Source organism: Micromys minutus (genome assembly GCF_963924665.1).
Source record: "Micromys minutus genome assembly, chromosome: 27".
Classification (NCBI taxonomy): Eukaryota; Metazoa; Chordata; class Mammalia; order Rodentia; family Muridae; genus Micromys; species Micromys minutus.
This window is the reverse complement of record NC_137962.1, coordinates 22,642,534-22,669,039: the sequence shown is the minus strand read 5'-3', so window position 1 is coordinate 22,669,039 and position 26,506 is coordinate 22,642,534. Positions and strand designations below refer to the sequence as shown.

The following is a 26,506-nucleotide window of genomic DNA, read 5'->3' as shown; positions in this document are numbered from 1 at the left end:
GATATCCAAGAGACACAGGAGCGAGAGGACCAGGGTCCAACATGGACCAGCCAGACGTCACAACGGCAACACTTAACTGATTAGTGCCTGGTGTGAGCACTGGGGGGAGGGAGTGTGTGTTTCTATGTGTGCTCTCTGCGTGCAAGTGTGCAGATGTGTGAGCATGCATGTATGTGGGAGAGGATGGAGGATACATGTGGACACCACGGGGGCTGTGTTCTCACGCTGTGTCGGGAATGTTGGGGTGTGGGGTCTATAGGGAAATTGGGTAGTAGGTAGGGTGATGTGGAGGAGAGACTATTTGGTCCCAGGCATATTTAGGAAGTGGTGTGGTTAGAGTGTGTGGGGTGTGGGAAGAGGGCAAGAGGGGGAGAGAAAACCACCTCAGGCCCTGTAGGGTTCAGATTCACGCTGGGGCTGGGAGGAGCCACCAGAGGGTTTAATATGGAGAAGGAGATGAGCACACTTCCACATTGCACAGGGACACTAGACTTTACCACCAGAGCCACAGGACGAGGGGGAAGGACTTCATCCCCGGTCACTGCTCCGGCATGCCTCATCGTCCTCCTGGGTTTGCCACTGCCTCCTCCTTCTCTGTCCACTTTCTCAGAGCCTCAGTCACTTGTCCTGCTGCTCTCGGGAAAAGGTGGTTGGAGTGGGGGTCTCCAACAGCGAGAAAAGGAACCCTGGGATGGGGAAGACTGACAAGGAAAATTAGCTAACAAACACCTGGCTTTGTACGCTCTCTGGAGAGGTGGGATCCAAGGAGTCAGCCTCTGGCCCTCAGGCACAGTTCCCAGAATTCATCAGTCCAGGCAGCCATCTTTCCACACCTTCCCCAGTGTGTCAGCTGGGAAGATGGGGGGATGGTGGGGGGGTCTAGTCTAGCAGCCCCGGAAGGAGTGGAAGGAAAGTAAGTTAAGGTCATAGGATTAGTTTGCTCCCCATTCTCCTCAGAGTATAGCCCTCAGGTTGCTGGCAATGAGAGGTCCTAAAGTTAAGCCCTGCCTCTCCCCCACAATCCACCTAGCGGTTCCTTCCTTGCCCTGGGTACAGTATACATTTGTAGATCACCTAGTCAACTAGCAAGAAAGTTGTAAGATGTTACTGTTTGGGGCTTGCCTGAGTTTATGTCCTCTCTTCCAAGGATATAAGCTAACCCTTTGGGTTTCTTTGATTAGTGTAAGGTAGAGTTTTAATTTTTTTTAAGATTTATTTATTTATTATATATAAGTACACTGTAACTGTCTTCAGACACAGCAGAAGAGGGAATCAGATCTCATTACAGTGAGCCACCATGTGGTTGCTGGGAATTGAACTCAGGACCTCTGAAAGAGCAGTCAGTGTTCTTAACCACTGAGCCATCTCTCCAGCCCGAGTTTTAATTTCTTAAGGAGCCAAGGCAAAGCAAAGGGAGCTGCAGAGATCCTTGGGCTCTGAGTAGAGAGGCCTGTGGGATGCTGGGAGGGAAGTTCAGTGTGCCATGGGGAAAACAAGAGGTACCCTTCCTTGACCTGCCTCCTGGACTCTAAAGAGCATGTCGTGGAATTTGAGGGACCTTGGGAAGGGAAAGTTGAACTCAAGTAATCAAGGAGTTAAGACCCCACGCTAGCCACTCAGAGGATGACTCTGAATTGGACAGTTAACTAGGATTTCTTCCAGGTTCCTGAGGTTGTGGAGGAATTCATAACACCCACCTGCAGCTAGGCTACTCAAGACGCACCCTGAACTAGGGCGGTGACAGTACATGGAATGGGGACCTCCTTCCCAACCCTGTACTCTGCCTTGCCCGTGCCACTTGAATGGCTGAGGAACCTAGTTTAGTGGACGGACTTGGCACTTGGCTTTGGCCGGTGGGGGGGCCTGGCAAGTCTGCTCCTGATAAAACTCTGGTCCTAAAGCGACAGGGCAGATGCTTCCTAGCCTGCCTTCTATGGCTGCAGAGTTCCTAAGTGTAGAGGAGTCTCTCCTCTCTCTTCTCTCTCCCTCCCTTGCCCCTACCTCCTGTTTCCTCCCTCCCCCTCCCTCCTCCTTGTTTCCTTCTTCTCTCCCTCTTTCCCTCTCCCCTACCTCCTTCCTTCCTCTACTCTACCTCCTCCTTCCCTCTCCCTACCTCCTTCCCCTTCTCTTCCCTCCTTCTCCCTACCTCTTTCCCCTTCCTTCCTCCCTCCCTCCCTCTCTCCTCCTTCCCTTCCCTTAAAAGAACTGCTCTTTGGCCTTCCCTCTGGAGACACACGACCTGAGGGCTACAAGATCTCAGGTGCATATGAAAAAAATGACAGCACAGACAATGTAAAAGGATTCTGTCCCCCTTCATTCTACATCAGCTTCAGCATGGGGGACGTGGGGTTGCCAAGGCTCTGTCCTCTGAGCATCTGTGAGTAGGCAGATTTTTCTGTGATGCTCACTAACCAACAAGGACGCAGTGGTCCTGGTGTTTTACACGTGCTGAGTGTCATTTAGTCTTACATAGGTTTCTCATCTATGGATAAACAACAGGGGCGGAATGAAGTACCCTGAAGAGACTTTCTAAGTTCGGGCCCATCAGGACAGGGGACCACTTAAGGGGTGAGGGGGATTCTGTGATGAGCAGGGCTCCTCCTTGACCTCTGGGGTCTTTAGAATGAGCAGTACTCTCAGGGCCCCACAATCCTGAGTCTGTGGAGCTAGGACCCATGATGGCTGTGGAGACTCTGAGGAGGATGGGAATGCGGAGATGCTTGGGTAGCCACACTCCACCCTGGCCACCCGGAGAGCCACAGTGAGCTCACGTCTACAATAACCCCACTACTAATAACTGGGCTCCTGAGACAAATCTGGAAGCTCCACACTGGTGAGAAATGACGGCTGTCTCCTCAGGAATGTGCTAGCCAATTAAGACTCTCTCTCTCAGAGGGCTCAGGAAGATGCTGGGAATACTCCCTGAGGCCATGCTGGCCAGCCTCCAGGCTGGGTAGTTGTGCAAATACTTACTAAGGGTCTACTACACACCTGGCTTCCAGGTTGGAGCTAGCAGTGGCCCAGGTGTGTGGTCCACCTGTCCAAGCCACATTTTCAGGAGCAGACAGTCAAAGAGCCTCAGGGTTCTGCTGCCCTTTGATGTTCCAGGCTCCCTTTCTTGGCTCAGCAACCCAACCCCTGCCTCTTCCCGACCATAGGCGTTGTGCTCCCAGCCTTTGAAGAAATCCCCAGCCCTCGGTGTTCTAGGCTATTCTTCCTGTAAATGAATTAGAAAGTCTGGCTAGCCCATATAAAAGACACACAATCCAGATATTTTATTTACAAGCTGTGAGCCTAGACTGGGTAGGTTTTGGACCTGTTCTAACTCACATCCCAGCCACATGTCCCTTGTCACTTGCTGTTTCTCCTGGCCACTTGTTCATGGTCCATCTCCTCTCATGGTGGCTTCCTCCTCTCTCCCCGTCCTTTCTCCCATCTCTACCTGAGACCGCCAGTCAGGTAACTGAAAACCGGCATACCTCTCTCTACTGCCCAATCACTGGCTTTAACCTTTTATTGTAGTGGGTTGGTCTGATGCTGCTTGTATTCGGATGCTAATTTGGGCCCCCAAATCTGGTTACCCAGAGAGGAGAGAGTGACCCTTGCCCCCAGTTAATTGTGATTGGTAAATAAGGTTGCCAACAGCCAATAGCTAGGCAGAAGAGACGTAGATGGGGGTTTAGGTTTCTGGCTTGAAGTTGGAGAAGGGGAAAAGGAAGAACATGCTGGAGGGGGGGAAGGAGAAGCTGCCATGGGTTAAGGGTCAAGAGAGCGTGGCCCCAAGGGCTGCCCAGGTGGGACAGAGTAAATAGTAATAACTTGGGGTTATCGATAGGAGAGTAGGTTCTAACAACACAGAGCATAGGTGGCAATAGGTGGCAATCCAGCTGTCGCGCTGACTAAGGCTCATTGTAACTGTAAAGGCTGTGAGTGTGTCTTTTATCCAGGAACTCAATAACCAAAAGCAAGGTAGAATCCCTGGCCCGTGGTTTTAAATATTTAATACTACATTTTATTGACGAATTAACTTGAGGAACGAAGTTATATACCATCACTTGGTGTACATGAGGATCTCCTAGTGGGGACAACCAGATCTTGGGGTCCAGCATCTACCATTTGAATACCTAGTAACCCCAGACCGACCCCAACGGCTTCTTCTTCAGCTAGCAGGTTCCAGTTGCTGCCTTCTGTTTCTCCTTCTCCCAACTCCAACCATACTGTTTATCCATGGACATCAGGTTTATTTGCATAGTATTGCAAGCAGGGTGTCCAGTAGAGGCTGCGCGTCTGGTGACACCTTTGTGAGGGTGGACTTTTGAGAGACAGCACTTGATCCCTTGGTAGAGAACAAGGCCAGGCTATAGGTGGGTTACTTACCAGAAGCATCTTCATGCAGAAAAGCCTAACTCAGGCAGGGCTCTGACAGCTCTGGGTCCCCCTCTCTCGAAGGGCCATTGCAGGCAGAGCATAGAAACTATGTACCTTATACCACGTAGGGGCTAAGGCAGTCTGTACAAATGAAAAGCAAGTCTTTCATTGGACATGCTGGCACGCCTTTAATCCCACGATTTGGGAGGCAGAGGCCAGCCTGGTCTACAGAGTGAGTTCCAGAGCTATACACACAGAATAACCCTGTTTCAAACAAACAAACAAAAACTCCAAAATCAAGATCAACTAACAGGCCACGTCTTTCCTCTGTATCTGTGCAGGGTCTGTATTTATTGGGATTGTGTCCCTCTGTGAGGACATGAACACCGGGAATATGGGAATTCCATCAGAGAGCAGATTTCTTCTATCTTTCTGTCCCAGTGTCCCTCGAGTCCCCTCGGTCACAACACGGCTACTTTAATCGCTAATACCAAGCTCACAGTCCAGGCAGGAAGCGTCAGAGGATCAGTGGACTCTCTCCTTGAAGTAGAGAATTTTTACTAGGAAAAAAAAATCTACAACTTCACCTCAAACTGGCCAGAACAGTATCACAGAGTTCACTAACTGCAAATGGGAACTGAGCAATATGTTTTTAGCTGAGTGTTTATTTCTCCCAACATCATCAGATTAATTTAAATAAGAGACACAGAAGGGCTGGGGAGATGGCTCAGCAGTTAAGAGCATTGACTGCTCTTCCAGAGGTCCTGGGTTCAATTCCCAGCAACCACATGGTGGCTCACAACCATCTGTAAATGGGATCCCATGTCTTTTAGTGTGTCTGAAGACAGCTAATATACTAACATACATGCAATAAAAAAAAATCTAAAAGGAGTTGGGGGAGACAAAGTAGTACGAAAATGTCAAAGAAAGGGTTGTGTAAAAACATTTCAGGAAATGTTGGGGACAAAGGTGGAATCAGGGTGGTTGCTCTTGGTCTTATCTGAAGGCTGGATGAGGTAGAGGCAGCTAGCGGTTAGACACCAAAAGTTCACACGGGTGCCTCGTCCATCCAGTTTTAGAATATCAAAGTTAAGTCTCCTTGGGCTGGAGAGATGGCTCAGCAGTTAAGTGCACCTACTGTTCTCCCAGAGGTCCTGATTAATTCCCAGCAACCACATGGTGGCTCAGAACCATCTGTAATGGGATCTGATGCCCTCTTCTGGTGTGTCTGAAGACACCTACAGTGTACTCATATAAATAAAATAAATATTTTTTAAAAAATAAGTCTTCTCTTGCTGCTCTTTCTATGTTTTGGTTTAAAGCAGGGTCTCACTTTACTGGCTGGCCTCAAACTCGAGTTCTAGGCAACCTTGAATTTGCGGCGATCCTGCTGTCTCTTAAATACTGGGAGCCCCATGCATCGTCACACGGGACTCCCAACGACATCTTCAGCCCTCTGAGGCGGTTTCATTTTGCTTCTGTGGAACTTTAGCTTTCAGAAGAGTTCCCGAACCCGTCATGTCCGTCACTCGTGTTTTATGGATAGTCGTCCTGAAATAGGATCATCTTGCAAAACTTAGCTTTGGGCTTCATGCTTTTGACTAGCCAGCCGGACTCGGGTGGAAGCTGTCCCCCAATCAGGCCCCTCATCAGAGTGGCTCTCCATAAGCTCTTAGGCATCCAGATCCTCTGCGGGGACCTAGAGTAGGTTCTGCGTTTGGGGTTTCTCTCCACTCCGAGTCCCTGTGCGGAGAGAAAGGCTTTGGCCGTCCTCCTCCTGCACAGAAGCGCTCTGATCCGGAAGCTCTAAGATCTGGGGTACAGGGGAGCGCCGTCGTGTCTCCAGGCACCTCCGCGGGTCTCCGCGCGCTCTCTGCCGGCGGCACGGTGCGCTGCAGCTGCGCGGCGGGAGGGACGCGCTGGAGCTCAGAGCGCAGGCGCAGGCGCTCGCGAGTGCCGGGGCGGGCTTGCATTTCTGCGCCTGCGCACGGGCCGAGGCGCGCTGAAGACTCGCTGGAGCGGGCAGGTGGCGGGAGGAGTGGTCCCGGGAGGCGCTGGCTGGAGTTGCTGCGCCACAGGTCCGGGGACGCCCGCCTTCCCTGGGCCTCCGAGGCCTGGACGCGTTCGGAACGCGGGCTTTTTTTTTTTTTTTGCGGGGGCGTGACCTGAGCCCGCCTCCTCGGCTGGGAGAGGAGGAGGACGGGGAATCGCTGAGGCCTTTAATTAATTTGCTGCCTGTTGTTTGTTTGCCCGAGGTGCAGCCTGTTTGCCTTTTGAGTTTGCAGGCAGTTGGGGAGGAAGCGGTGGGGTCGGGGCGGGGGGAGCAGGAGGGGACATGGGGTCTCCTGGGCAGAGAGCCTAACCCAGCCAGGGCCGTCCCATTTCCGGGGAGGTGGGTTGGCGGGGACATGGGGCACTGCTGCAAATGAGCGCCGCGGTAGAAATTTAGAACAACTCGCTCAGTATTTTACACTTCTTGTAGAAGTGACCCCCCCCCCCCCGAGAGGCCCCACATGGACACTAACACGCGCTCACCACCTCCACTCCCATCCCCCATGTAGGAGATGACACATGGGGTCTCGGCACTCCTCTGCCCTTACACTTTTTCAACGAAGGAAGGATGACAACCCGGAGGACTTGCTGGCCGATAGAGATCAGGAGGAAGCCATCGCTCAGTTTCCCTATGTGGAGTTCACTGGGAGAAATAGCATCACCTGTCACACCTGCCAGGGAGCAGGCTACATCCCAGCAGGTGAGACCGTGGGCCATCACAGAAAGCGCTCTGATATCTGCCCCAGCGACCCTGAATTGTAGGCAACTTGATAAACGGGCCGACTGCAGGCTGTTTTGTTTTATCTTACACTTGGAACCCTTTCTCGTCTTCATTGTTACTCCTTTATTAATGCCTTGGTTTCTCTTCCGGTCGTTCTGATAAAGAATACCCTGACAAAAACAACTTAGGGGATGAAGTTTATTCTGATTCACAGCTCCAGGTCACACTCTTATCTCTCAGGACAAGTCACAACAGCAGGCATTTAAGCTTGCCTATATCACATTATAGTCCTGGGAAACAGTGCTTCAACCCAGTTTCTCCTTCGATTTTCATTCAGAGTCACAGACTATGAAATGGGTGCCACCCACATTTAGAGAAGGTCTGCCCACTTCAGTAAATCCCAGTTAAGAAAATCATTCACAGACACACGGTCCCGGTGGGCCAGCCTGATCTCATCTGTACCCACTGAGACTTCTCAGGCCTCCTAGGTTCCCAGCGGGTCATTGCTGTAGTGCCAGCCCCTTTCTGGCTTGGAATACTTATATCTCAGCTGTGGGATTTGTTGACAAGCATGTTTCTCTATTGCTCTTGCTTGTGAGGACTGCCAGAGCATTGTGGAGGAGTTATTCTGGAGGCTTCTTTATAAAAAAAAAAAAAAAAAAAAAAGGTACCAGTGAGCAGTAGCCAGAGATCAGCAGAATAACTGGGGTGGGAGTGGCAGTCGGCTCCGGAGTGGGGCCTGGATTATCTGTAGCAACGGCTGCTATTAAGCAAAGTTTAAGCTATGAAGAACCTTGGAGACCATGCACTGCGAAGGTACCAATGAAAAGAGACAGTGGCTTCCAGACTTTCCATGGCTTTGTCAAAGACAGCCAAGACAAGAACTACCGCCCCACAGCGCTGGTAGAGGTTTTATAGTTTGTTTACCTGTAGGTTTCTCTGTTTCTCCCCCCACCCCCACCCCGTCTTTTCTTTTCCTATTTCTGCATTTACCAGTTTCTTCTTCATACAACCAAAAGATGTACATTTTAGTGTCTGATCCCAGAAGAATCTTTGCTGTGGCAGTTGGGCCACCCATACGTGGGATTTACAGAGTGAATCTTTGCTGCTTTTCTAGAGCAAGTCAATGAGTTGGTGGCTCTGATCCCCCACAGCGACCAGAGGTTGCGTCCTCAGAGAACGTGAGTTGACCGGCTCTCATCGGCTGATACCTGTTTCTGCTCCTGACTCCTCTCTATGAAAGAATGCCCATTGATTATTTGAGAAGGATGTCTGTTCTTGTTTCTGCCCCATTTCCTTATTTCCTTCATCTACTTAACTTATGATTATTACCTTGTTTGTTTGTTTATTGGTAATACTGAGACTCGAACCCAAGCTCCCTTGATTACTAGACAAGCACTCTTCCACTGAACTAACCTAGCCCTCCCCCACTTCCCCTAGAACTTTTGCATAAGAGAAATGTCCCCTGTCTGTGTTACAGTCCAGACAAAGAATCTTAAAGCTAGAAACATCTTCAAGGTCAAATAAAAGAGGGATTGGAAAAGCAGGCCGCCCTGGGGAAAGAGCAGGTGCTTAGGGGATAAAAGTACAACTTTCTCTTTTGAGGGCGAATGGTGTTCAGATGGGTGGAGAGGCTTTTCTTGCCCCACCCCCTTGCTCTGAACCCAGCCTGTAGTTCCTGACCCAGTTCGCTGCCTTTCGCTGCCTCTGTTCTGCAGTAAATCAGAACCATTAGGCTCCGGCATCCGCCCGCCCACCGTGGCCCTGTGCTGTCTTCTGCAGGAAGCAGTATGTACTCCTGTCTGTCCTGCTGTGTCTCCTGGCGTCTGGCCTGGTGTTCTTCTTTCTGTTTCCACACTCGGTCCTCGTGGACGATAATGGCATCAAAGTGACAAAAGTCAGGTTTAATAAGCAGGACTCCCTTGTGGTCCTCGATGTCACGGTAAGAAGTGGGGCCTCACCTCCTGGCCTGTGCACCTGCCAGCCTTGGACCAGGACAGCTAACTTTCGCTTCCTCCCTTGCCTTCTCCAGGCCACCCTGAAGATCCGGAACTCCAACTTTTATCCTGTGGCCGTGACCAACCTGTTGAGCCAGGTTCAGTACATGAAGGCCGTGGTTGGCTCGTACGCCACCACCAACGTCTCCCTCATTCCCCCTCGGAGCGAGCACCTGGTATGTCGGTGTCGACGGGCCCCTCTGCCCACATGCTCAGCAGGAGAGTAGATGCTGTGGGGATGCTGTGGTTCTACCCATCCCTCTCTCCCGCCCATGGAAGACATGGCAGACTCTAATGATGGACAGTTGGGAAGGGACAGAAACAGCTAGCATTTAAGCACGTGGACAGTGAAAAGGTTGATAAGAGAGTCATCAAATCAAGTGGAGGTGGGACGATAGCCTCTGGGGTAAGGGACCCGAGGTATTTATTCCAGGCTCGTAGGCTGCTTAAGGAAGACGCTTTGTACGTGATGGAGTAAGCCAGCATCTGTGGGTTAATACCATTAATGCTGTCATGACAATCTTACTTATCACAGGCTGATGCAGGTCTTGTTTTATTTTCAGGTGAATTTTACAGTGAAGGCTAAGGTGGGAGGACCATCTTCCTATGTGTAGTAAGGACAGAGTTCTCTTATTGTGTTATCTGCCTGGAGGGATTCGATTGACTGTGTCCTTGGCTCTGCCCGAAGCCCCAGATTCGGCCCGTGGACTCCCTAGCTTGGCTTTCTGCAGGGGCTTTCGGAGTAGATGTCATTGTGATGTGACTGAAGTTCTGAGCTCTCCAAAGAGAGCATTAACCACTAGAAACCTTACCAAGCCCCGGCGTGTAAACAGACCACAGCTTTGAAAAGCAGGGGGTGTGGTGTGGAGGGTTGGGAATGGCACTTTTGCGGGGCTCAGAACCGGCATCCTTGGCAGGATTACAGTTTGAAGGGTAGGCACGGGAAAGAGAAGGTACCTCTCATAGTTTGACAGCGAAACTCCACGCTGCCCTCTGCGTCCCCTGGGAGATGACACCGCATACGCTGTTTCATTGTCAGTCAGGTGACCGTGTCTGTGTTTGCTACCCACAGCTTCTACTGCACGCTCCCTGCTATCCTGGTACACAACATTGTGATCTTCATGAGGTAGGTCCTCTGTCCTCGGTCCTCCCAGGCCTTTGCTTTGAGCCTGGGCCACTTGAGAGCTTCCCACACCCTCTGGAGGCATGTGGCTAATAGGAGACCTGTCACCGGCCTTGTAGCTCAGCTTCAGGAGACACTTGGTATTTTCTCGGGGTGGAGTCCAGAAGCCCTGCACAGATCCCTGATGAGGACTTCAACATAGTGCTTGGGCGGCCAGAGGGATGGTGAGAGCACTGGCTGCTTTGCCAGAGGCCTCGGGCTAGATTCCTAGCATTCACGAGGCGGCTCACAACTGTCTGGAACTCTGGTTTCAGGGGATTGCTGTGTTCTTCTGGTCTCTGTGGGTACCATGCATACTGCATAGACAAACATGCAGGGAAAGTACCTGAACGCATAAAATAACTATTTTCTGAAAAATTAAAAGAGGTGTTGTGCGTGAGATGGGATCCAGTGTAACTAAAGGAGTGACCCTGTCAGAACCCTCGAGAGTAAAGAACAAGCCCAGCTTTCTCAAGGCATACATACTAAGTATTTACTCTCTGGTGACAGAGCCGCTAGTGTTGGGACTGAGGCTGTTCAGTGTAAGGATGACAGTCTCTAGTGCGGACGTCTGACAGCTGAGGATTTGAGTGAGGTTTCTCAGCTTCGTTGCCAGTGAGTTTTGTTGTCAGTGACTGTGGGTGCTGAGGAATGGCATCCTTGTCTCTGCTCGCTGCCGGGAGCACTTACCTCTGCTCAACTCAGTTGTGATGACCCAAAGGTGCCCAGGAGCCCCTCTGTGGAATAATATTGTTAAAAGCAAACAAACAAAAACAAAAAAACCACACCGATTCAGGTCACTTCCTGACACAGGAGTTTGGGATAACCGGAAAGGTCCTCTGGCCTCTTGGATCCATACCCACAAAGATAGGAGCCTAAGCCCCAGGTAGACAGTAGCCCCTGAACTGTAAGAGATTAGCTGGGTACTGTTTCTTGTTTCCTTAGTCTCTTCATGGTTTTCTTTTTGCTAGGACTTCTGTGAAGATTTCCTACATTGGGCACATATCCCAGAGCACCCTGGAGACACAACACTATGTGGATTGTGGGGAGAATTCCACAGCTGTTCAGAGCCTGCTCTTAGTTTCCCGGGGGCCACACCTATAGTAGGAAGCCTAACATCTGTCCCTATGTCCCTATGGCTGGACGTATGGCATAAGTGGAGGAGGAGGAGGCTGCTCTCTCAACCCTCAGAAAACATCCTTTCACACTTAGGGGAAAGCCACCCTTCCGTGCATCATGTGTTTTTCTTGGAACCAACAAAAGCACTGCCCAGGGCCTAGTCTATGCCTGGCAGGTAGTTAGTGCTCAACTACAGGCTGAAGAATTGGATTCAGATATTTTGGCTGCTCTTGAGTCGTTAGAAGTTGAGATGAACCAGGATTCTAGGTTTTCAGACCAGAGTAGCATGAAGGTAGGGTGTCAGTGCAGCTGCAGACGTGAGAAGCGCAAGCAAAGCGGGGTGTCCAGGACACCCGTGAGGAGCCCCTTAGTGGCTGCCTTTGCAGCTGCATCCTAGTACCCACCCCCACTCCCCACCCCCAGCTTTTCAGAAAGGTTTTGGCATTTCTTTTCCTTCCTCATACAAAGTGATTACAGTCCCCCACCCCACCCCACCCCAAGAATCTGTTGAAGAGTTTGATGGACCTTTGACCCACTGGCTGGATGTGGATTGGGAATTTGATAGAAAAATAAACCCTGCTTTTGATTGATTCGCACTGCCTTTGACTGCCTGTATGCCTTTGTAAGTGCCCGTGAGAGAAACTTAGAAGAGCTGCTTCCTAAAGGGGACACTGAGGGTATGTTGAGGGAAGAGAGAGTACCCCAACTGTGTCTTCCTTGTCCCCCAAGGAGCACCTTCTGAGCAGCCTCACGGTCCTGTGGGTCGGACAGCAGGTCTCAGTTCTGGATCAGAGCACATAGTGCCCCCTGGAGGCTGGAAAGGACAGGCAGAGAGTGCCCCCTGGAGGCTGGAGGCTGGAAAGGACAGGCAGAGAGTGCCTCCTGGAGGCTGGAGGCTGGAAAGGACAGGCAGAGAGTGCCTCCTGGAGGCTGGAGGCTGGAAAGGACAGGCAGAGATGCCTGAGGAAAGAAACTGCTTCCAGACTCCTCAGGTGTAATATGAAGACCTGATTGGAGGTTTCTTCATCCGCTCTGCACGCTAACCTGGCAGGAAGTGGTCAGGTCCAGCGCTCAGCTGAGGTGGGCTTCATCCTCCCACTGCACACCAGCTAAGCAGCAGATGACAGTGGTGCAGCTTAATCTTAGATCTTTCCCCCACCCCTTTCTCTTGGCTCCATTTCCAGTATTTGCCTAATGACTTCCCCTTCATCTTCAAACTAAGACGTCATAACTAGTCTGCTGATAACGACCAAGAGCAGGACTTTACTGAAAGCAGGACTTAGCGCTATAACATTGCTAAGTGGGTTGCTGGCGTATCCACAGACCGGTGACAACAGGTATGGATCAAGAACACCATTTTTAAAGTGACATCCTTAGAACACGGCCACATACAAGAAAATGTTGACATTGGATTCTTCAGTTTTCCCATTTCCCTTTCTAGACTGTCTGTCTGTCTGTCTGCGCATAGAAGGATGTCAGGCATCTTGCTCAGTTGCTTGCCACCTCATTTTCTGAGACAGTGTTTCTCATGGAACCTGGAAGTCACCAGTTGTATAGCGTCTGGCCAGAAAGCTCCAGGATCTACCTGCTCCACCTCCCAGTGCTGGGTCATAGATGAACCCCGCCATCCCCAGTCTTCACACGGTGACAGGGACCTGAACTTGTGCTCTCGCGCTTCTGTGACAGGCACTATGCCAACTGAGCCGTTTACCCAGCCCTGGTTTTTCTCATTTACAAAAAAATAACCTACCCTCTCTCTTGACCTCACACTGCTGATGCCAGACCCTGATGGAGACCACTACACAGAGAAATCTCCACTGATATATCTACACCACCCCCAAAGCACCGAGGCCCACGCTGTGCACCATGTGTGCGGACTGCAGTTTCTGACACATTTTGTCCAGTTGTCAAGCATCCCAGGGATTCTAGCCCAAAGTATGCAAAAAAAAAAAATTAAAAGAATCTGCCTGATTGTTAAGAGTTCTGCATAAATCAACAAGCCGCAAATTGTTTCCTCTGAGCAGAGTCATCTTTATAAATAAGAGTCTTACTGCCTTGCAGATACCACGTCCCTCTGGTTATTTAGAGGGGACAGTCTTTGAGGAAGGGCCCAATGTTTCACTGAGCAACTGAGAAACTCGAAAGTAAGTCTTAGCTAGAGCTTGGACACCTGGCTCCTCATCCAAAGGCCTTAAATGGGAGATGCTTCCAGGGAGAAGAATTGCCAGATGGGAATGAACAGGAACCTGACGGAGCCCTGGTGACCTGTGGGCCTCTCTGCTCTGTCCTGCTGACTCAGGAATTTACCTGATGCTTTATTCTGCCTGGAGAGACCTCCTGCTTTTCTGGGGGGGGCATCAGGAATCCAGGATTTATTAATAATCCTGGTTGTCTCCACATTCCTTGCGGGGCCTGTTTGGCTACAGAGCAAGAGGCCAAACAGTGCGTGTTCCCTGGACTCCCCAACCCCCACCCCCTTTAGCCTCTGCTGCTCCTCACCGGCCATTCCTTGAGAAGCAGTTCCAATCTTGTCTAGGTTTTCCTGGACAGGAAGTGGGTAGGCTACAAGGAATTACTCAGGTACCCTATACCTTCCCACAGAGCTCTAAGCCAGCCTGGGGGAGAGGGGAGTTATTCAGAGCAGTCGCTGTCCTGTGGAAGGTAGTGGAATGCGCCTGGGAGATCTGAGTCTCTAATTAGATGGACAGGTTAGATGTGACCTCAGCAGCTCTTCCGTTCCACCTACTGTCTAAGACTCACAAGTGCCCACCCTGGTAGCTAGCCTCCTCCTTGCCATTACCAACTCTCCATCGATAAAGGTTGCTTTTTTTTTCCCTTAGGAAGTAGTTATAATTCATAAGGAGGGTGTGTACGGCACTGGGACTCAAACCCGGGGGCTTGTGTGTGCTAGGGAAGCTCTCTATTACTGAGCTACCCTCCCACCTCCAATCCTGTGGTTTTAAACACCCCGCCATTTTATTTCCTGGGTTGTCACAAGCTTCATTCGATTAATTTTATATCACACTTTGAAAGTAATTTTCCCAATCCATTTTATTTATCTTTCTAATTTCTCTAGAAGAAAAGGTTCCAACTTTATTAGAAGAGAGTAGGATGGGAAAGGGGTCAGAGAAAAGTGTGACTGTCTAATTTACGAGATGTACCAAGAATCTTTTGAAATGCGTTTCACAAAATACCGCTGTCACGGAGTGTATCTCCTGCTCACTTCGCACATCACCACCGTGTGCCTCTAGTGGAGAAGGGAACGGTATGCTCATTTCTGCTCATTTCACACCCAAGACATGGGAAAGAAAAGGGAAGGCTTTCCATTCCTCGTCTAGAATATGGAGAAGACTAGTAGGAGCTTTAAGCACCAGTCAACGGAATGAAGAATAGGGGCGGGGCAAGGGGAAGTAAGGGGTGGAGCAAGGGATGCAGGGGGCAGAGCCTTACTTTCCCCTCTTCTTGCTTCAGATGCTTACAGAAAGATGCAGATAATCATCCAGGTTGCTTGTGTCAAAATTTACTCTCCTTCCCTTTGTTTCCCCTTTCCACAAGGAGCAAACTCTCGGGCACTAAGTCTCAGTCCACCCTGCCTTTTCTCCAGCCTGCTGGAGAGGTACGCTCCGCTCCGTATTTACTATCAAGAACAAGGTCACCCCCCTGGTTCCTCAGAGTTCCCAAGGAGGGTAATGCCTCTCAAAGGTGTGTATGCTGAGGCTTGCTCCCAGAGTGATGCTCTTAGGTGGTGGAACCTCGAGAAGTAGGACCTACGGGAGGACCTCAGGTCATTTGGAGATGTACTCTCAGAAAGGTCTGAAGGACACCGTCTCTCCTTCCTCGCTTGCGACAAGAGCAATGGCTTTGACTTGTGCTCCTGCCAAGACCTGCTGCCTTCCCCTAAGGTCCAAATCCATACAACTACCTAATTTCGTAAATAATCCAACAAAAGAGCCATTTTCTAATCCTCCTCCTCAAAACTGCAAGCCAAAATAAAGCTTGCTTTCCTGATTATGTAACCCACATCAGGTGTTTTCCTTCCATACTTTGAGACTAACAGAAACAGTTTGGTTTCTGGCCATCACTGGATTCCACAAAGTGCCTAAGTTTATAAGAGAGGCAGGCCCTATGTGTGCATGAGATCACCAAAACAGGTAGTGTGACTTCAGCATCCTGGATTGGAAGGTCCACAGACAGTCGTGGGACTACATTTGGACATGCCGACAGGACCAAGGTCTAGTAAAAGCAGCCGGAAGAACAAAACACATGTCACCGTGTTCTTTCCAATGATTTTATTTTTTTGGTTTTTAATATCAATTGGTGTTTTAAAAAATACAGAGGTGTTTGACACAGAATAGCACCATAGTGTAGGACACACAGTTCCTGCGCCCAGCACCTGACGGGGTCTTCCGGCTGGGCCGGGAGCAGTCACTCAGGGGGCGTCTGACTCACACCAGATAGTTCCTGTCTCCGCCTTGACCCAAAGGTCTTACAGGAAGACAATAAATAAATAGAACATTGAGATTTTATTTTGCAGTCTGCCCAGTTCAGGTCTCTCAGAAAGGGGAGAATAGTCCGGACTGTGGTTAGGATGATTGGATATCAGGTCAGGTCAGCCATTCAGTGCAGGTCCTAAAGTGACTGTGGTTGGAAAAAATTTGGGTCCTTTGGGTTCGCAATGGATTGTGTTGTTTTAGGGTTCAGGGTTTTACAAGAAACAGACGGGCCCTATGTCCACACCGAATTCCTGTTCAGGCCCTCCAATGTCCATGGGTGCGATGTCAACAATGGGGAGGCGTGAGGTCTTCTGTGATCGGTACTCGATGACGGTCTTGCCCCACTTACCGGTGTGTTTCTAGGCAGAACAGGGGAGGTGTTATTCAGGTGATGCCTTACAACAAGGACCAGCTACCCAGCACCCCCAAACTAAGCAGCCACGAGGTGGCAATGACACTAAGTGGCTCGCTAGACTTCCTCTCCATTTGCCCAAGCCCTCTCCTCTTCAGTGGTTTAGTTGATAGCAGAGCCCCCTGGACTTGTGTCCCTTCTCACAAAGGGCTTCCCGCCTCTCCTCTCATGTGCTAGTTTCTGCAAATACTTTTATAGGGACCAATGAGCAAACCAGCATCTTTATTGTTTCCAAACAAGGAAGTGAAAAAGCCTCCACTGCCACTCAGCTTGGCTCCTACATGTCCCCTAGACTCAACCCTCCGATGGGTCCCGTTGCTATAGGAACATGACATTTGTCCTAAGCCAACCTCAGCGCCACTCACCGTGCAGCCGTCCTTCAGGGCGGTGTATGTGAACCTGCTGTTGCCCTCGGCCCTCATCTCTACATCGTTAGAGCCCTGGATGAGCAAGGCCTTCTTGAGGTTGCCAGACGCTTCGTCCAGGTAGGCGATACTGTTCTTACAGTGGTAGGTGATGTTCTGGGAGCCCTCGGTGGACAGTAGGCGCAGGAACGTCATCTGGACATTAGCCGTGTTGGGAGCCAGGTTGCCGTCACCATAGCTGAACTGTAGGTAGAGGGGCGAGGGTGAGACCAGGGGCCCAGCATCTGCTGGGATCAGAGGCTAATGGCGCATTCATCTGGTAGGGGCTCAGAGCATCTGTTGGGTGCTGGGGTACATGTGGAGCAAGTTCAGAGGGGAGGGTCCCTGAGCTTAGACCACCGGACACTCACGTGGAAGCCACCATTCATGGTCTCGCCAAACCAGATGTGCTTCTTCTCCTTGCTCTTGCTGCTCCACCAGTTCTTCCGAGGCACAGTCGCTGGGTTAGGGTAGACGCAAGTCTCACCGGTCTCCATGTTGCAGAAAACTTTCATGGCGTCCAAGGTGCAGCCCTGGTTGGGATCGATCCAGTAGTCTCCTGTGGGAGAAAGAGGTAGCATCCCATGAGGCTCCTGCTCAGAACTGACTGCCTGTTAAAGGCAGGCAGCCTATTGGGAAACTAGTCAGGGGAGGGTTACATGTGGCCTAAAGGGGCCCAGACAAAAGGGTATGGGGACAAAGAAATCTGCACGGGAGACTTAATGCTAAAGAGGGGCCAGTGGAAAAGGGCAGAGGCAGAGATCCTCTGCTGGGTCCACCCTGGAGTCACTTCTGTCATGGTCGTTCACCAGAACCTTCCCCACTTGGCACTAAGGTACAAAGGGGTGTGTCTTCCTAGTTGCTGAAGGTGGCCAGACTGGCTCCCTTCTCTCTGGGGTGGGGAGAACTCACCGCTCTTCCACTCCGGGTGGCAGAGTTTCAGGTCTTGGCAGGTGCGAGCAGGATTCTTGCGGGAGCCGTCGGGGCTGCGGATGCTCTCGATCTGGTTGTTCAGTGACTTGAGCGTGGCGTCCACCTCGACATCGTGCTGTCTCAAGGTACTGTCTGCCTCATCGGCCCGCATGTACTGCAGGGGGTCAGGGCCCTTCTCTCTCTGTCCTAAGCCAGCAAAGGCTGACATGTCGATGCCAGGACCAGGAGGACCAGGAGGGCCAGGGGGACCAGGATTTCCAGGAGGACCCTGGAGCAGGAAGCAGAGATGTCAGCTAGGAATCACGGGACAAGGCCCTGCTCTGTCCATCTGCTGGAACTGTGCTAGTGTGTCCTCTTCCTGTTCATTCCGTGGGAACGGAGAACAACAGGACCAAGAAAAACCGACAGCAGCTTCCCCATTGCCTCCTTGGCTCTTCTGTTTCCCAGAACCCATCATGACCCCTGTGACCCTCTAACAGGCCCTCAGCCTATAACATGCCTTCATCACTAGCTGTCAGCTGATGTCTCAGAGGTCCCAGAAAATGCTGGGAATACCTCCAATGGCGGGGAGGGGTCAGGTCACTTACGGCAGGGCCAGTTTCTCCGGAGCGCCCACGGGGACCTGGAGGCCCAATGGGGCCAGGGATTCCATTAGAGCCATCTTTGCCAGAGGGACCAACAGGGCCAGGTGGACCCTGCGGGCCAAGAGAGAGGAAATGGTAAGAAAACAACTCCTAAATAGTGTAAGTAGGGTAGTTATGGCTATGTAGGTGGCCAGCCCAGCCTGGCAGTGCCGGTCACTCCACTCTGCCTCTGACCGCCTGCATTGCTAGGCCACACTCCCTAAATCCCTCTCCATTTAAGCCAAGGACTAGCAGGTTAGTTCCATGTCCTTCCTAAGTCATGTTTATAAAAATATTTTTATCAGGCTTGTCTTCCAGCCACTGTGACCTCAGATACTTATGCCCACAGCCAGCGCAAGAGTCCCACGTTTCTCATGGTACCTCCCATGAGGACTGCTAAGTCCAAGGAACCCTTCCCCATCCATCTCCTGGCTGAGGCCTTGGTCCACTCAGCAGGAAAGCTCACTCTATTCCCCAAAACCATCTCACTTACTCTAGGGCCAGAAGGACCAGCAGGGCCAGAAGCACCCTGATCTCCAGAAGGACCCTGTGGAAAAGAAAAGCTATCAGCACATCTGGGTATAAAAATACATTTCCTTCAGAATGGGAAGCAATCACGTGCCCTCCCTGTCTCCTCCTCTTCCACCCACTAAGAGAGTCCAGGGGCTTCTGAGGAAGAACCCAAGCCTTTTGGATAGCAGGAGAAGTTTAGGGGGCCTGAGAAGTAGGAGGTCTTGGGCAGCCCCCTCATGGACAAATGACCTGCAGTGACACCCACCGGAGGGCCGGGCAGACCCTGCAGTCCAGTGAAACCTCGGTGTCCCTTCAGTCCCCTCTCGCCAGGTTCTCCAGATTCTCCTTTGTCACCTCGGGGGCCTTGAGGTCCCTATGAATGAGAAAGTCATGGATTTGGTCAAGCCTGGTTCAGTATGTGTCTCATCTAAGGCCTGGTGTCCCTTTCCCAAGGGGTTCTGCACACAGGATGTTCCAATACTTACTGCAATTCCGCGGGCTCCAGCAGGTCCCGAGGGGCCCATAGGACCTTGTGCACCCTGTGAGGGGAGAGCAAGAACAGCGTTTAGTGAATGAAGTATCAGGACATGAGGCCCCCCCTCCTCCACATCTGCCTAGGGGCCCAGGGGCACTACCTCTAGATGCTCAAAACAGAAGAAAGCAAACACGTAACACCCCCTACCACTTGGTCACCCTCTTCACCCCAGAACTCAGGGTACTCACAGCCTCTCCTCTGTCTCCTTGTTTGCCAGTTGGGCCAGCAGGGCCAGGAGAGCCCGGGGGCCCAGGAGCTCCAGGAGCACCCAGCGCACCAGTCTCACCACGATCACCCTGTAGGAGCAAGGAATCAGATTCAGCAAAGAACATTCCAGAAGAGGCAGGCAGAGATCCTGTTTCTCAGAGCGACTCATTAGGTCCAGTGAAAACCCCCAGTCCCCATCCCAGAATCGACACCAGTCACTCACCTTGACTCCAGCTGCACCATCTCTGCCAGGGGGTCCATCAGCACCAGGGCTGCCCTGGACAAGGGACGTGAGGATTCACTTAGAGCTGCTCCCTGTTCACTCTCCCACCCTGGTCTGAAGTGTAGACCTGTTGTTCACTTCTGCCCAACTGAGACTTCGGGGCTGACACTTCCACCACGTCTTCCAAGCTTCCACCCACCCTCCTCCTCCTTGTACACCCAGTCCTGGTCTCTCTCTGTGTCCTTCCCTCAAGACCATCCCGCCACACCAAGCTCTAGGGCTCACCTCTCGTCCAGGTTCACCTGCAGGCCCTGTCAGGCCAGGAGGCCCCACAGGACCAGGAGGACCTCTGTCTCCAGATGCACCAGGTGCGCCCTGCTTGCCGGGCTCACCCTAAAAGGTTGTGGACAAGGACCATGAGTATACATGCTAAGCATCCCTGCCAGGGCTCCACCCCACCCCCTTCAGCTGACAAAGGGATGCTTGCAAGGATGCTGAGTTGAAGGAAGACCTAGGGTAACATTGTAGCAAGAGCACCCAGTTCAAGAGTTCTGAGCCTGATCCAGGCCCAGCAGGCTGAAGGAAGAAGCATCCTTCACTCACCGATGGGCCGGGAAGACCAGGGAATCCTCTCTCACCGCGCTGACCAGGAAGACCAACAATACCCCTTTGACCAGCCAGACCCTGGGGACCTGGGGGGCCATCAGAACCCTAGGAGGAGGAGAAGAGCTGACACAAAGCCTGGCCGTGCCTCTTCCCACCCACTGAGTCCGGTCTGTGTGGCTCCCTTCCCCCATCCCCCCACAGCCCTGAACCCTCCGCCCACTGCTTAGAGGAGCTCAGGCGCCACTCCTGAACCTAGTAGTGAACGTACAGAGGGACCATCATCCCCAGGTTCTCCTTTCTCGCCAGGAGCTCCTGCAGGACCTTGAAGTCCAGGGTCACCAGCTCTGCCAGGGGGACCAGTGTCTCCTCGAGCACCTTTGGGACCATCTTTTCCAGAAGGACCAGGGGGACCGGCAGGTCCGGGGTTGCCCTAGGAGGAACAAATAGAAAAAATGATAACTTGCTGTTCTCCTCACCCAAGTTACCAAAGCCACTGTGGCGTCAGGAGCCACATTCTGCACCGCCCACCCCCTGGTCTCCTCTCCTGTGTAAGAGCTTTGAGCAGCCAGCTTTGGCTCCTTGGCCCTTGCTTAGCCTTTCTCCATCCATGTGGAATTTCTCCTGCTGGGTGAGCTTCATCCTCCATGATGGATTCTTCCAGAAACAGCTCCAACCTTGACCCTCTGACCTGAGCCTGCTGTTCACCCAGCAGCCCCTCCTCCACTTTCAGTGTTTGGTGGATGGACTTTTTCCTTATCTCCTTCCTTGCCAAAGGTCCCCCTCCCACCCCCACTTATCTGGGGTTCATGGGCTTTTTTTTTTTTTTTTTTTTTTTTTTTTTTTTTTTACAGAGTGTGGATCTAGATGCATTGAACATATTTAGAAAACATGTCCCAGGTGAAGGGCATCATGCCAACCCTTCCAGCATGCCAAGTCTAAGGGTGAGTCCAAGCCAGCCAGGAAGGCTGGGTGGTCCCCCATTGCTCCCAGCTACCAAATGGTCAATCAGTTGCTCCTCCCATTTGGTAGGAATGGAGAAAACTCAATGCCACGTGGGAGCTCTTTTGACCCCCTATGTTTGGTGGATTGTTATAGATGCCTCTGACCCTATCTGGGTCTCCCATGCCACAAGACACTCACATTAGAACCTGGGGGTCCAACTCGGCCAGCAGCTCCAGGGAATCCGGTAGCTCCCTGTGGGCACAGAGCAGTGAATGAGAGAAAGGTCCTGAATACGTCAGGTCCTCAGCAGGAAGGAGAATCAAGTCGGAGATCTGGAGACCTTGTTTGGGGGGGGGGGATGAGATCAAGAAAGGATGGAGCTACAAAGTAGCAAGTAAGCCGCTGGAGGAGAAAGAACCCCACGGCACCTGGCCACACAGTCAGGCATGGGACTGGAGTGAAAAGTGTGGCTAGCCTTCAGGGAGCTGAGTGGCAGAGCTGAGGGCTGGTGACCCTGGGGTAACTGCACACACAGCACAGTTAGATGCCCCCTCTCCTGCCAGGCTGTAGTAGGATTGGCTTAGCCTGGGCATGTTTAAAGCTAGGGAGAGAGGAGGTAGAAAATCCAGAACCTAACTAACCCACTGCAGAAATCCTGGACCAGAACTATTTTGCATGAAATTCACTCACCGGGGGACCTTGGGCACCTCGGGCTCCCTTAGGACCGGTCACTCCAGTAGGACCCTGTGAAGGGAAGAAGATGACAGTAAGGTCTGATCGGCCTGGGGAGGGTGATGAGCATCTGTCTGAGCCTTAGCATAGGACCCCTGAGGACTGGGCTATTGATTCCAGCTTCCCCACAGTAGGACCCTATAAAAAAGCTATCTCCTCACCAGTGGGGCGCTCTAAGGTTGGACTCTGCAAGGCTTTCTTACAAAGGCAACCCCAAAGTCTCACCTCCTGGGAAACCTCTCTGCTGCCCCAGGACACTGACTGCTTGTCTTGGCCATCTGAGGTCAGTGGACATAGCCTGTCCTCAATGCTGGGGACCTAACACCCAACCTGTGTGTTTCATGCACCATGTTCCAATGAAAGCCTCTAGGCTCCCAGTTAGACTCTGCCTGCACGACCTACCAGGGTCCTGCCTGCCCCGGCATCTCTGCCTCATGAGCTCAGCAATAGTCACCTGTGGGCCAGGAGCTCCAGAGGGGCCTTGTGGGCCAGGGGCACCAGCATCCCCTTTCTGTCCAGCTTCTCCTTGATCACCCTTGGCACCAGGCTGGCCATCAGCACCCTGTAATAGGAAGAAGGGACAGATGAAGGAAAGGCAAGCTAACCACCCCAGGTTCTGCCGAAATGTTCTGGGAGTCCATGTGAAGGAGTCTACCCTGGGCCTGAAAATTGGGTTTAAGACCAAGTTGTTCTGTTGCCATGGCAAGGTGGAGAAAGAGTCCATTTCTCCCTTTACTGCCCTCTTGCGTTCCCTTCTCTCCCCACCAGAAGGCACCCTTGAGTCCTGGGTGCAGAGTCAGACTGCATGCATGGGTGGGTGGGTGTACGGTAGACAGAGATACTCACAGGAGGGCCAGCGAATCCAGCAGGTCCAGGTGGCCCAGTCTCTCCACGTTCACCCTGTGAAAGGACCAGGAGGTGTGACGTCCCGTCACCTGCCTCTGTGCTCTCCTCAGAGTGGGAACCCACTGCCCAGTCCAGCTTCGTGCTTAGCTCCCCATGTCACCCCCAGATAGAAGGCAGCTGAGTGAGCTGAGTCCCATGGAGCCAGAGCACGGGCCATGCCTGGGACTGGAACCTCTGCCTTTCGTGGCTTCTCTCCTTCCACCCCTAGCCCCAAGGCACAAGGCCAGGCTGAAGGGCACGGCTGGCTTCCTCGCTCCTGGGGCCAGGGAGAGCCTGATTTAGGGTCACACTCACCGGGGCACCTCGAGCTCCCGTGCTTCCTGAAGGGCCAGGAGGTCCGACTTCTCCCTAGGAGTTGAGGGGTAGGGGTCAGAGCGGGCCTGCGGAGCCAAGTGTACCTAGGAAGCCCTGATGTTGGGAAGAGGACTCTGGCACTCCATTCCACACAGCTTTCTTCCCGGTCCTAGATATCCCATCTGTCTCCTCAAGGCCTTGGCCAAGGACACCTTTCTACCAGGCCAACTGCCCCACCTTATGGACCACATAAGTCACACACTAACAGAACCCTCCGCTCTCCACTCCCTCCACCATTGTGGTGGCTCACAGCCAATGAGTAAGTAACATCTGGCTGTCTGGTAAGGGAAAGACATTCTGGGGAGGTGGACAGAGGGACAAAGGCCAGCCATAACTCACCTTTTCTCCGTTGGCACCTGCTGGGCCTGGAGGCCCGATGGGCCCAGTCAGACCCTGGAGGGAGAAAGATAGAGATACAGGAAGCAAGAAGTCAGGCCAGCATCATGGGGTTCCTCCGGGATTCTGGGAGCCCCATACCCGATAGACTTTGGTGTGCCCTCCCATGGTCTGAGAGCCCCCACTCTGTGTCTGCTCCCCCAACTCTAAAGGGAAAGCCCCAACCCCTTTTCTGAATGCTAGAGGCCTATGGGAATGCCTGCGTCTGCACCCCAGCTCCTGAGTCAACAACCACTTACTCGGCCACCATCCTTTCCAGGAGCTCCCTCTGGGCCTTTCTCGCCAACATCGCCCTGCACAAGAAAATCCCGGGTACTTTAGTGGGCACTTCAGGAGTGACTTCCAGTTCAGCCCTGCCAGGCTAAAGGTCTGGCACCCACTCCCTAAGAAGTATTTTCTGTGGGTTTCGGGCTGGTGACAAGAAGTAACAGGTGAGAAAAACATGGAGGGGGGATCACGATGGCAGAAAGGTTTGGTTGGCTGGTTGGTTGTGGGGAAGGGTTTCCTAGTGCCTCAAAAGAGCGGCCGCGAGTCTCATCTTCAGAAGTACGGGAACGGGGAACGAGAGGGAAGGCTGAGGCCTAGCAGGTGTGGCTTTGGAGGGAGACCTATCACTTACTCTGTCACCCTTGGGTCCAGCAATACCGGCTGCTCCCCTCTCACCAGGCATTCCCTGTAGACCTGGAGGGCCCTGAGCCCCAGGGGGCCCATCTGGACCAGCTGCACCCTAGGGTTAAAGACAAGAGGGGTCTGTAGTGAGCAGCACCCCTCTCTCTCGGCCCCACTGTATACAGCCTGGGGAGCCAGGATCCTGAACCCTTTTCCCCCCTCCCTTCCCCATTAAATCCCCTTTCCAGCACCATCTCCCACAAGTTCCTCCTGGCTCACCTTCTGTGCCCCTCCTCCCTCTCACCCCTCAGTGAGCTCCCCTAGTGATGGACAGAAGACTTGGCCTCACTTACTTTGGGACCATCAGTACCAGGAGTGCCAGGGAGGCCTCGGGGACCCTGGAGGCCCTGAGCACCAGGAGAGCCACGTTCACCTGGGAAACCTCGCTCACCCTGTGGAAGAGACACCAGGCAGAAATCAGGCAAAAGTGGTGAAGAAGATGAGGCGGAGAGAGGTGGGGGTCCCCAAGAACCCAAGGTGGACTACAGTGTTGGGAGAGAGACATGGGCCAAACTGAATAGCGAGAAGGCAGACCCGAGGAGACACCAGTGCTGGCGTCGGGACACTCACCCGGGGACCCACAAGGCCAGGGGCTCCAGCTTCACCAGGAATACCCTAGAGGACAAAAATAATGTAAGAGTGGATACTGCCTGCTCCGGATCCAACAGCATGCCCCCCGTGGTGGCTGAACATGTCCACAGGAGGACTGGGCTCAGATTTGTCCATGGAGAGCTGGGAGTCAGATTTGGGGCACTCCCAGGTTTCTTGGGGCTCTTCATTTACTACATTACTCTTGTCCCCTTTACATCAGCTAAACAAGGTCAAAGAGCTCGGTACTCACCTGGTCACCTTGCTTTCCACCTTCACCTGGGGGACCAGGAGGGCCAGGAAGTCCCTGGAAGCCAGAGTGACACGAATTAGCAAAGAAGGGAGCCTCGTGCCTCAGCCTCCAGGAGGGCACAGCACAGGGCAGACCCAAAGGAGATAGCAATTAGGGCCAGGCATGGGAAGCCGTACCCTCTGGCACCCCATGAGAGGCTTGCTACCCTTAGTGCCTGCCCAGAGAGCTCTAGGCATGGGAAGGGATTATAGAGAGAGTCTGGTCTAGCCACCTACCTGGAACCCTGATGGCCCAGGAGCACCCTGCTCGCCTCGTTCACCAGCAGGTCCCTGCAGAAGAAAGAAAAGGTGAGCCAAGGCAGGAATTCCGAGAACCCTCGGCCCTGGAGCATAGATTAGAAGCCTTCCTGCACTGACCAGCCAATGTGTGGCAGGTCCCACTGCCTCCTGGGACATGTTCTCTCATCTGGGGATGGTTTAGCCCAGATCCACGTCTTTCACCTCTATTACTCAATGGATCCAAGGTTCCTTGTTTGACCTCCCACAAGACCACATGGAGGAGTTCGGCAGGTACTTACACTGGGGCCGGGGGGTCCAGCGGCTCCTGTCTCACCATCTTTGCCAGGAAGACCCTACAGGGCAGAGGAAGAGGAGTTGTAATGACTTATGTTCATGGTGTCACCTGAGACCAGCAGACATAGTTTTTTGGTCAGGGTTTTTTCAGATCAACAAAGTCCTCATGGTTTCCCACTTCCACCCTCCGCCGCACTTCCTTGTTACATCCGCCATTTTCCTCTGCCTTTCTCCACATACACATCTTCCTCTGTACCTCAGACTTGCCTCTGAAAGCCACCAGCAGCCATAGACTCTCTGGGTAGATCCCAGAAGGCACAACCCAACATGTTCTTAGCCATAGGAATCAACTCTTGATAACCAAGAATCTGAAGCACAGGTCTAGCCGCCACTCCCCCACCCCCCCACCCCCCCACCCCCCCACCCCCCACCTCTCCCACCCCCCGCTGCTGTGAGGAATTCCACCAACATGGAGCCATAGGCAGTGGGGAGAACACTTACTCTCAGACCAGGAGCACCAGCCAGTCCCTTCTCACCAGCTTTGCCAGGTTCGCCCTGAAGGAAGAGAGGAAAGACCCATGAGTTGGGTGGTTTAGGATGGAGTGAAGAAGAGTAGGCTAAGGTGCCTGAAGCCCTATTGTGCTGCACAAGAGAAGGTCCCATTGGACACCAGCCCATTCTTTTATAGTCAGAGGCCCCCGAAGGCTCTATAACATCACAGTGCTG

At 52.4% G+C, this 26,506-nt stretch overlaps 2 protein-coding genes across 2 annotated transcripts in view; one reads left to right on the top strand and one right to left on the bottom strand.

Moving 5' to 3' along the window:
• The first annotated feature begins 6,356 nt into the window (after positions 1-6,356).
• On the top strand, positions 6,357-11,532 carry TMEM106C (transmembrane protein 106C). The gene is made up of 8 exons (XM_080938851.1): positions 6,357-6,446; positions 6,930-7,120; positions 8,259-8,322; positions 8,924-9,083; positions 9,174-9,314; positions 9,702-9,751; positions 10,211-10,264; positions 11,272-11,532. The coding sequence occupies exons 2-8, from the start codon at positions 6,940-6,942 to the stop codon at positions 11,402-11,404; spliced, it is 783 nt and encodes a 260-aa protein (XP_080794977.1). The 5' UTR covers positions 6,357-6,446; positions 6,930-6,939; the 3' UTR covers positions 11,405-11,532.
• A 4,592-nt stretch (positions 11,533-16,124) lies between these two features.
• Positions 16,125-26,506, bottom strand: part of COL2A1 (collagen type II alpha 1 chain) — a gene marked incomplete at both ends in the record, with an annotated part of 28,288 nt that continues 17,906 nt past the window's right edge. Inside the window, 27 exons of the mRNA XM_080938972.1 lie at positions 16,125-16,271; positions 16,690-16,932; positions 17,100-17,287; positions 17,641-17,929; positions 18,249-18,356; positions 18,778-18,831; positions 19,063-19,170; positions 19,283-19,336; positions 19,521-19,628; positions 19,763-19,816; positions 20,048-20,155; positions 20,366-20,473; positions 20,637-20,798; positions 21,509-21,562; positions 22,001-22,054; positions 22,497-22,604; positions 22,889-22,942; positions 23,243-23,296; positions 23,642-23,695; positions 23,938-23,991; positions 24,318-24,425; positions 24,661-24,759; positions 24,938-24,982; positions 25,209-25,262; positions 25,484-25,537; positions 25,786-25,839; positions 26,282-26,335. Of these exons, the coding sequence (XP_080795098.1) occupies positions 16,125-16,271; positions 16,690-16,932; positions 17,100-17,287; positions 17,641-17,929; positions 18,249-18,356; positions 18,778-18,831; positions 19,063-19,170; positions 19,283-19,336; positions 19,521-19,628; positions 19,763-19,816; positions 20,048-20,155; positions 20,366-20,473; positions 20,637-20,798; positions 21,509-21,562; positions 22,001-22,054; positions 22,497-22,604; positions 22,889-22,942; positions 23,243-23,296; positions 23,642-23,695; positions 23,938-23,991; positions 24,318-24,425; positions 24,661-24,759; positions 24,938-24,982; positions 25,209-25,262; positions 25,484-25,537; positions 25,786-25,839; positions 26,282-26,335 (2,631 nt within the window). The remainder of the gene's footprint in view (positions 16,272-16,689; positions 16,933-17,099; positions 17,288-17,640; positions 17,930-18,248; positions 18,357-18,777; positions 18,832-19,062; positions 19,171-19,282; positions 19,337-19,520; positions 19,629-19,762; positions 19,817-20,047; positions 20,156-20,365; positions 20,474-20,636; positions 20,799-21,508; positions 21,563-22,000; positions 22,055-22,496; positions 22,605-22,888; positions 22,943-23,242; positions 23,297-23,641; positions 23,696-23,937; positions 23,992-24,317; positions 24,426-24,660; positions 24,760-24,937; positions 24,983-25,208; positions 25,263-25,483; positions 25,538-25,785; positions 25,840-26,281; positions 26,336-26,506) is intronic.

Coding starts and splice junctions, on each gene's coding strand:
- TMEM106C (XM_080938851.1), top strand. CDS start 6,940: ATGGGGTCTCGGCACTCCTCTGCCCTTACACTTTTTCAACGAAGGAAG. Junction 7,121..8,258: donor AGCAGGCTACATCCCAGCAG/GTGAGACCGTGG, acceptor CTGCTTTTCTAG/AGCAAGTCAATGAGTTGGTG. Junction 9,752..10,210: donor GGACCATCTTCCTATGTGTA/GTAAGGACAGAG, acceptor TGCTACCCACAG/CTTCTACTGCACGCTCCCTG.